The sequence below is a fragment of the Lissotriton helveticus genome, chromosome 4_1, assembly GCF_964261635.1.
Source record: "Lissotriton helveticus chromosome 4_1, aLisHel1.1, whole genome shotgun sequence".
NCBI classification, from domain to species: domain Eukaryota; kingdom Metazoa; phylum Chordata; class Amphibia; order Caudata; family Salamandridae; genus Lissotriton; species Lissotriton helveticus.
Window position 1 is genome coordinate 137,817,200 of NC_136063.1, and position 10,033 is coordinate 137,827,232.

Genomic DNA, 10,033 nt, shown 5'->3' on the forward strand with positions numbered 1-10,033 from the left:
CCCCTCTTGTCTGTCTCCCTCCCTCTGTCTCCCTCCGTCTTCCCCCTCTGTCTGTTGCCCTCCCTCTGTCTCCGTTCCTCTGTCTGCGTCCCTCTGTCTCCGTCCCTCTGTCTCCCTCTGTCTGTCTACCTCTGTCTCCCTCTCTCTCTGTCTCCCTCCCCCTGTCTCCCTCTATCTGTCTCCCTCTCCCTCCCTCTGTCTCCCTCTCTCTCTGTCTCCCACCCTCTGCCAGTCTCACTCTGTCTCCCTCCCGCCCTCTATCTCCCTCCCTCCCTCTGTCTCCCTCCCTCTGTCTGTCAGTCTCCCTCCCTCTGTCAGTCTCCCTCCCTCTGTCGCCCTCCTCCTTCTGTCGCCCTCCTACCTCTGTCACCTCCCTCCCTCTGTCTTCCTCCCTATGTCTTCCTCCCTCTGTCTCCTCACCCCAGCTTCCTGGGCACACACACAGCCGTACCCAGGCACTTTACAGGTCTTTAAAAGACCATAGAGCAGCGTGTCTAGGGATGCCTCTAAATTAGCAGCAGTTATGTGCTAAGTGCCTGAGACACACCCACCATTTGCAGGCGACACAGTACTGTGTCAGGACACACAGGGGCAGATTTATGAAGCCCTTGCGCCACGTTTATGCCGCTGTTGCGTCACGCAAGGCGGCGTAAACGTGGCGCATCCCAACGAACGATTTACAACGTGACGCATCTAGGCAGATGCGTCACGTTGTAAAGCCCTGCGCCGCTTGTGGGCGTTCCGGCGCAGGGTGGGCGTTCCGGGGCAGGTGCGCCTCGCAAAAGTGGCTGAGTGAAATCTATGAGATTTCACTCAGTCACTTTCTGGCTAATTCTGCGTCAAAAGCCTGCGCCTGCTTGAAGCAGGCGTAGGTCTTGACGCAGCATTGTTGAGATGGGGCACCACCGAGCCTTGCTGGAGCTGCGTCGCGCTTGCGACGCAACTCCAGCAATGCGCCACCTTAACGCCACAGATGCGTCACGCATCTGTGCCGTTTTTGCCCCATGGTGCGCCGCATTATAAATGCGGCGCACCATGGGTGGCGGAGCTGTGGCGCACTGTGGCGCACATTAACTGGCGCATCCCTTGGGATGCGCCAGTTAACATAAATCTGCCCCACAGTTTGGAAAGCTCTGACTTAGGGGCTTACCTCTCCCCCTTGTATATACTTAGGGGCTTATTTGCAAGCGACTTGCGCTACTTATGGGTCATTTCAAACATGGGAAACGTGGTGTACCGGTGGCGCAAAGGGCTTGTGAACGAGCCCCTTAGTTCTTTGGTTCCATGTCCATTTTCTTGTAAGTGTGTTTCTTTCGTTCACTCATCGTCCAAACGCATATCCTGGCTTTACGTTCGGAAATCCAAAAAATTTGGGGGCATATTATCAAGCCTGGGCGATAAAATGATTGCGGCTTTATCGGCAGGAAACTGCTGCAAAAGTGGCGATAATGAGCTTGATAATATGCTCTATGGAATTCCAATTGAAGCTCATGTGCTCTATGGAATTCAAATGGAAGCTCATGTTAGATGCCTCTCACATCTGGCATGAGCTGTGATTGGAATTCCATAGAGCATATTATCACCACTATAACTCCTACCGATGAAAAGGTAATAATTGTTTCACCCTGGCTTGGTAATATGACAGAGAGGAATTGGCCTAAGGCTAGGGCGCTTGACCTCGGACCTAGGGATCTGGGTTCGAGTCTCGGTAACGACACCAAAAGCTCCTGTGATTCTGGGCAAATCACTTAATCTCCCCGTGCCTAAAACAATGAAAGTGTGTCGTGCCTAAAACAATGAAAGTGTGTCGTCATGTAACGTAACTGGACAAATATGTAAAGAGCTGATTCGGTTCGGGTCTAGATCGCGCTATATAAACCTCTGCAAAGTAAGAAAGTAAAAATGACCCACTGCTTTCCCACACTCTATAAACTTTTCCTTTCAAACACGAACAGCTGGTTTCCGTAACAGAAACCCTCCAAAAATTAAACTTGTTCCTCGATCACTGCCACTCGAAGTACAGTGACCATGAGGTAGTGATAAGAATTGTATAACTAATGATTAATAGATTCAAATTCGAAACACATCACAAAAAACGTGTCCCTCCTTTATTAGGGGTTGCAAACGTACAATATTCTTCCTTGATACGAAGGCAGCGAAAGCTGAAAACGTTATCTTTCTCTTGTACACTCGTAACGAAGGTATTTTTTTCTATGAAAAGAAAATCAAAGTGTTTTAGATTTTTCAGAGAATCCTGGGTATGTAGATTTTGCGCAAAGGATTGTGGGTATTCAGAGGTCATTGCCTGCACTATTCACCATGAGAGGCTTAGTCGGTCATAGCTCACTGTCTGTCTATGCTCTGTTGTCTCCTGTGCACATGCGTTTGGTTCTGCACATGCGTACTTTAAATTTGGTCTGGAAACCTGTATTTTGAGATCTCCGTATGGCAACAGTGTACTTTGATTGGTCCCCGGTCGTGCGTCAGCACTGGACACAAAGCTCAGTGTGTGTGTGTGTGTGTGTGTGTGTGTGTGTGTGTGTGTGTGTGTGTGTGTGTGTGTGTGTGTGTGTGTGTGTGTGTGTGTGTGTGTGTGTGTGTGTGTGTGTGTGTGTGTGTGTGTGTGTGTGTGTGTGTGTGTGTGTGTGTGTGTGTGTGTGTGTGTGTGTGTGTGTGTGTGTGTGTGTGTGTGTGTGTGTGTGTGTGTGTGTGTGTGTGTGTGTGTGTGTGTGTGTGTGTGTGTGTGTGTGTGTGTGTGTGTGTGTGTGTGTGTGTGTGTGTGTGTGTGTGTGTGTGTGTGTGTGTGTGTGTGTGTGTGTGTGTGTGTGTGTGTGTGTGTGTGTGTGTGTGTGTGTGTGTGTGTGTGTGTGTGTGTGTGTGTGTGTGTGTGTGTGTGTGTGTGTGTGTGTGTGTGTGTGTGTGTGTGTGTGTGTGTGTGTGTGTGTGTGTGTGTGTGTGTGTGTGTGTGTGTGTGTGTGTGTGTGTGTGTGTGTGTGTGTGTGTGTGTGTGTGTGTGTGTGTGTGTGTGTGTGTGTGTGTGTGTGTGTGTCATACCCACAATCCTCTGTTAAAATACCCACAATCCTCTGTCAAATCTGCTCACCAAGTATTCTCTGGGCTAGCTAAACGCTTTGATTTCCTTTTCATGGGAATAAATACCTTTTTTGGAGTGCACAAAGCAAAAATAAAATGTTCAGCTTTTGCTGCCTTGTTCTTAGGGAAAACAACGATATCTATGCGCCCCTAATATAGTAAGGACCTTTGTTTCAATTAAAAGGCTTCCTTCCGTTGTTCTTAAAGTTTCTGACCGTGTTTACGAAGATTTTTCTACGTATTGATTGATGATTTTAGTTGTCAATGTTTAGATCTGTTATAATAAAAACAAGATCATATGGTTCGCTATAAATTCTAATACAGGACCGGAGCCTTCCAATTCTATGTCAGGAAGCGGAGGCGAGGGTATTGGACAGCACGTTTAAAGAATAAAGAAAAAACGACATAACATGAACTACCCGAACCAACATGGCTGCGGTAGTCATGGGAACACATAGCCAATCACAGTCCATACAACAGCATATAGGGATCCCACGTCGGTAGTCCTTCCTCTTTCTTCATTGCTGCCGCGTCAAGATAAGTCCCGTTTATTCCTTTTCTTGTGGCGTGGCAGTATTTTCTTATATTGTGACAGCGCTCTATTTATTCAGTTTGGGTTACAATTCGCCTTCGTTTAGGCTTTGATTTCCCTGTTGTTTGTTGACGCGGTAGGCTTTAACAGCCCGAGCGTCTTTGTTGCGCGCGTGCGCAGGTCTGAGGTGTCGGCTTCGACGCCGACCGGCTTTTCTCCACAGCGCTCTTCGCGCTTGTGGCGGTCACGCGCTGAGGCACAGCGCTTCAATATTTAGTCATTGCCTCGCTTCCCCACATTGACGCTGTTAATTACAGCAGGTTATATTATTCTGGGAAAAAATATTTTACCTCAGAAATTTTTTATTTTTTGTTGTTCTTTTACTTCCTGAGGGTACCTGTGTTGGGGAAGAACCCCTTTTATATAGTTTTGGGGTGTTTTACTGGTGTATGGGTGCCCATCCCCCAGCACAAATGCAAGCTCGTCAAGACCATGATTATGTGGCTGAGAATTCTGACCAGCCTATTCAACCCCTATTGCGCCCTCCTGCAGAGGTGGACAGACTCCTGTCTACGGCTATTGCCCAGGCGCTGGCCCCTCTGCAGGACAGCGTCAATAAGCTGTCTGCTCATGTATTTAAAGGTTCTAATTTTTTCAACGACAGCGGGGCTGGGCCCAGTGGTGTGACTTCCCAGCCACCACGCACGGCCAAAAAGCGTAGCGCGGGGCACCTGGAAGGTTTCAGCAAACTTGCTGAAGTTTTCCACAAGAATGCGCGCACGCTGAGAAGCGCACCCTACCGGGGGGACGACTCACCCAGCAATATTGGTGATGAGATCACCCAGGACCTAGACCCGGAGGAAGGGTTTTCCCTAGAGGGAGATGATGACGAGGAGGGTTTCCAAGATGATGACGAGGATGAGTCCTCTGAAGACATGTCAGATGTTGGTAGGTCTTGGCGCCCTAAATCCAATATCTCTGAGTGTGGTGATAGTGAACTGGTTTCATCTGACATGTTTGATCCCAATACTATATATAGACCCCGTTCTTCAGAATGGACTCCAGAGAAGTCTACAGCGCACTATGTTGCCGCCAAATTACGTCAACCCCTTTCCCAAGATGTACGTTTACGGTTACGTTCGGAGTGTCCACGCCCGAATCTTCCAAATAGAGTGGCGGCTACACCCGAGATTGACCCTAAACTTTGCACTTTTTTCGCCAAGTACATTAAAGAACCTAAAAAAGGCATAGACAGGTCCTGGAAAGCTTGCCAAGACAAGTTACTTGACGTCGTGGGACCATTAACTAAGATTATAGAACTGTCACAACGTTCTAAGGAGACAGGCATGCCTCTTCCTGTAGAGGATGTAGCGGGCTGGGCACAAAGAGCGATGTGCCTTCTTGGCAATGCAAATTGTGCTCTTTCCGCTGAACGTAGACGTTCACTTTTGTTAAAAATTTACCCCAAGTTGGGAGAGTTATCTTCCTCTGAAGCGGGTGCTGTGGCGCAGGGTGCTTTATTTGGAGACCCCTTTGTCAAAGAACTGGGGAAATTTGTAGCAACCTTTTCGGCTTTAGACAAAGCTCAAGCCTCTATGAAAAAAATGTTACCCAAAAAGGTTTTTGGCGGGGCCGGCAGAGGCAGGGGTCGCTCTTCCGGCCGTCAATTCCAGCAAGGCTCCAACAGAGGACAACCCAGGAGGAACAACGGCTGGAATGATGGACGACAGGGTTCCTTTTACCCCTCCTGAGGTGGCAGAGGCCAGGACAGAGGAAGTGGTGGCAACCAGTCCAATTCCAAAGGATTTAACGGTAAGCTTTACCATCATTTCTCCACTTCGTCTGGGGGGGAGAATTGCTTTGTTTCTCAAAGCCTGGTCAGATCTAACATCGGACTCTTGGGTCCTAGAAACAGTTCAAGGATTTCACATAGAGTTTTACGGTTCTCCCGTCCAGGAATCTCGTCCTCGTCCACTGACTTTTTCCCACGCAGAACAGGAACTCATAGATTTAGAGGTTCAGGCCATGCTGTTGAAGGGCGCAATCATTCCTGCGGTTCTCCATCCGCACGGGTTTCTAAGCAATATCTTTTTAGTAGAGAAAAAGGACAAAGGTTTCAGACCAGTCATCAACCTACGCTCTTTCAACGAATGGTTGATTTACAGACACTTCAAGATGGAGGGTATCCATCTACTAAGAGACCTTTTACTTCAGAACGACTGGTTGGTTCGTTTGGATCTGAAGGATGCGTACCTTTCGGTTCCAATCTTCCCTCCACATTGTCATTTCCTCCAGTTTCTATGGAGAAATCAGGTTTACGAATTTCGTACCCTTCCCTTTGGTCTATCATCAGCACCATGGTGCTTCACCAAACTCCTTCGACCGGTGGTCGAACACCTCCGAACTATGGGTTTCCGTCTAATAATTTATTTGGACGACATTCTCTTGATGACTCAGTCCAAGGAGATCCTTTTGCGACATCTTCAGGTGACCATATCTCTTCTTCAAAATCTGGGATTCATCATCAATTCCCAGAAATCGGACTTGATTCCCCAACAGGAAATGATTTTCCTTGGGTTTCTAATAAAAACGACGGATGCAACTCTACATCTTCCTTCTCAGAAGATTTCCAAAATCAAGAAGGAGATTCGCAAGGTCCTCCGTCGGGACCGTATCTCACTCCGTCAATTGGCCAGGATTGTGGGCTTACTGTCTTCGTCGATCCAGGCCATTTTTCCAGGCCCTCTTCACTACAGGGCTCTCCAGAGGCTAAAAGCGTTCCATCTTCGCAAAGGCCTCACATACTCGGAACTGATTTCCTTGTCCATGGAGGCCAGGTCGGAACTCGCCTGGTGGTTGGATCACATGGATGCTTGGAACGGGAAGGCGATTTTCGGCTCCCGTCCGGATCTGGTGATCGAATCGGATGCCAGTCGCCAAGGCTGGGGAGCCCGGTGCGGCTCCCTCTCGGTGGGAGGCAGGTGGACGGAAGAGGAACTTCATCTCCACATAAATTGCTTAGAACTCCTTGCGGGTTCGTTCGCCATCCGCTCATTCACCACGAACAAAGTCTCTTGTTGTGTTCTTCTACGGATGGAAAATACAACTGCTGTTCGTTACATCAATCGACTGGGGGGCACTCATTCCAAAGTCCTAGCGGATCTCGCGAAGGATTTTTGGAATTACTGTCTTCTACGTCAGATTTCAGTCATGGCAGAATATCTCCCAGGAGATCTGAACATTGTAGCGGATTGGCATTCCAGGAACTTTCGGGATGTCAGCGATTGGAAGCTGGATCCTTCAGTCTTTCAAATGATTTCGAATCGTTGGGATCTTCCAGAGATGGATTTGTTTGCGTCCAGATGGAACGCTCAACTTCCCCGATTTTTCAGCTGGAAACCGGACCCGGGTGCGGAAGCAGTGGATGCCTTCCTACAGGATTGGTCCCGGTTTCCAGCGTATGCATTTCCCCCATTTCTGTTTATTCAGAGAGTTGCAGCCCAGGTCCGCAGACAGGAAGCTTCTCTAAAATTGATTACTCCGATCTGGAAGGCTCAGTGTTGGTTTCCGGCCCTTTTTCCACAACATTCTAACGGATCCCTTGGGTCATCCACATCCCATGGTCCTCCAGGGCCATCTACATCTCATGGCCTGGAGGATTTCAGGGGACGTTGGTCGAACGACACTCTTTCGAGAGACGCTGAACTCCTCATCCAGCGAGCTTGGGCCCCTAGTACCACGAAATGATACAGATCAGCCTGGAACAGATGGGTTCGTTGGTGTGTGGCAAAACACCTGGATTCCGTGGGCTCCTCTATTACAGAGGTAATTAATTTTCTAGCCGAACTTTATAGCAAAAATCTGGCGTACTGTATCATCAATTCTTTCCGCTCGGCTATTTCTGCGGGTCATGCCCTTGTGGATGGTTCTCCAGTGGGTGAACATCCTTGGATCTGCAAACTCCTCAAGGGTATCCGTCTCCACGCCCCCCGGAACCTCGTTATTCCGGATTGTGGGATGTTAATGTGGTGTTACGTTTCCTACGTTCTTGTCAGGATAATGAATATCTTTCACGAAAGGAGCTTTCAGCTAAATTGGCTATTCTCCTTTGTCTAATATCTTGTAAAAGGGTCTCTGATGTTCGTGCACTCAATATCTCGGCTAGAGTCTTTACCCCTGATGGAGTTACTTTTACTGTATCCAGGAGAACTAAATGTAATACCAGGTCAGTATCTTACCCTGCGTTTCCAGATTCTCCTAAACTGTGTGTGGTTCGTTGCCTCAAAACTTATGAGGATGTCACTTTGGAAGTGTGTCCTCCGGGTGAAAGGCAATTGTTGATTGCAATTAAAAAACCTTTCAAGGCGGTTTTTTCCCCCACCATTTCCAGATGGGTCAGATGGATTATGTCTGAGGCTGGTATCAACATTTCTAATTTTGGAGCTCATTCCACGAGAGATGCAATGGCATCTAAGACTGTACAGGTTGGTGGCAGATTGGAAGACATTATGAACGCAGCGGATTGGTCTTCAGATTCAACTTTCAAAAAGTTTTATTTCAAACCAATCCATGAGGCTGCTTCTTTGGTGGTGAGTAAGCTTTAAACAAGCAAAATCCTCGCCTCCGCTTCCTGACATAGAATGAGACATTTCCTAGTTCACACAAAGGAAAGTTTCAATTCTATTAAGGACGCGGAGGCGAGGATTTTCCCACCCTGGCTTATCTAGCCTTCCCTCCCTCATTGGTGGATTCCAGTGCTATTTCTTCATTTGAGGGAAGTATTTTTTCCTGTATCTTAATACTTACATTGAATGACATGTATTGCATGGTATTCTTTATCTCTTATTGCAAGTTTTTATGTTTTATCCCTTGGCAATGTGTTCTGATTGATTTCAACATTGTACTGGATGGGATATTATTATTGTTTCTCTTCCCTAGGCTCCGATCAGAAGACGGACTAGTGGATAAGAGGACTTCTTTCCAGCAGCAGCAACGAAAGAGGAAGGACTACCGACGTGGGATCCCTATATGCTGTTGTATGGACTGTGATTGGCTATGTGTTCCCATGACTACCGCAGCCATGTTGGTTTGGGTAGTTCATGTTATGTAGTTTTTTCTTTATTGTTTAAACGTGCTGTCCAATAAATGGAGAAAGGACAAGCAAAATCCTCGCCTCCGCGTCCTTAATAGAATTGAAACTTTCCTTTGTGTGAACTAGTAAATTTCTCATTATGCTTCTCTTTCTTATATTTGCTACTCACAGCAGCCAATGAAAAACGTTTTGTATGCAAATAAAAACTACATTTCCCATGATGCTTGTACATACATCACATCCTGTATAGCCCCATAAGAGCTGCTGTACCCAGTGTCTCCTCCTCTTTCTTTGCTGCTCACGCAGACAGTTAAGTGCTCACAACATTGTACCATGATTAATGTCTTAATTGGCTGTTGGATTGCCTTTGATTTTATTACCTGTATGTTTGCGCTCATGTCGCGCTATTTGAATGCTTTGCGCTTATATCGTGCTATGTAAAAAATGCTCGGCAGCTTTTGTAGCGCTGTATTTACTGCTTGTGACAAGAAGGTGTTTTTGATGCTGACCGTATCTTTTGTCGACTTAAAACAGTGCTCGCGGGCGCCATTGATTGTTTTATGTTTATGCGGAGCGGCTCCCGCTGAGAGCGGCGTACTCCAGGGAAGCTTTTACTTCATTGACTGTTCGGCCTCTCCGGCCGAGTTTTCCGTTCCCCGAGAGCCTGCGGGCATGGCAGGGTTTATCGAGGGGGCGGCGTGTGAATGTTGAGCCTTTTCCCACAGCGAGTCTATGGTTTCCTCGGTTGGCCCGTTTGGGCGCAGCTTCTGTCCCTGTTGGCCTCTGAACATTGCAGCTTCATGGCTCCCTTCATAAAGGCAGGCGCGCGTCGCCTTGTTGTCTCCTGGGACTGTGAGTACGGCGGTGTAGCCGCTACGCGGGTGGCCTTATTAGGCGTCCTGTACTCCCGCTGATTTTCCAGGGCCGTGCTGCCCTGCAGGGGTCTTCAGGCCTCATTAGCTTCACCATGATTGGTCTACACGTGGCCTCGGGGAAAGGCTGTTGCTTCTTACCTCCATGGTGCAGGGTTCGATCCCAGGTGCCTCCACTTCATGTTTTTACAATTGCCACATGATATTTAATGTTTATAATTTCTATTTTCGTACTTGTATTACTATTTAAGTTTATTATTCTCCTGGTGCATGTTTTCATTATTTATACTGGAAGACAGTAGTGCGCTTGGTACCGTTTTTTTTATTTCACCCACCAATACAAGTTTCAGATCGCTCCTGCAGGAGTGGTGGGGTCGCTCTGCTCTTGCCGGCGACATTAAACCTCGTGGGAGGCCTGACACGGCCACAAACTGATTCAAACTC

At 47.7% G+C, this 10,033-nt stretch overlaps 1 protein-coding gene across 1 annotated transcript; it reads left to right on the top strand.

The window, feature by feature from the left end:
• Positions 1–3,813: 3,813 nt before the first annotated feature.
• On the top strand, positions 3,814–8,766 carry LOC144827069 (uncharacterized). The gene is made up of 2 exons (XM_078685517.1): positions 3,814–5,437; positions 8,564–8,766. The coding sequence occupies exon 1, from the start codon at positions 4,075–4,077 to the stop codon at positions 5,374–5,376; it is 1,302 nt and encodes a 433-aa protein (XP_078541643.1). The 5' UTR covers positions 3,814–4,074; the 3' UTR covers positions 5,377–5,437; positions 8,564–8,766.
• The last annotated feature ends 1,267 nt before the right edge of the window (positions 8,767–10,033 follow it).

Bases quoted from the DNA above. Each gene is read 5' to 3' on its own strand.
- LOC144827069 (XM_078685517.1), top strand. From the start codon at position 4,075: ATGGGTGCCCATCCCCCAGCACAAATGCAAGCTCGTCAAGACCATGAT.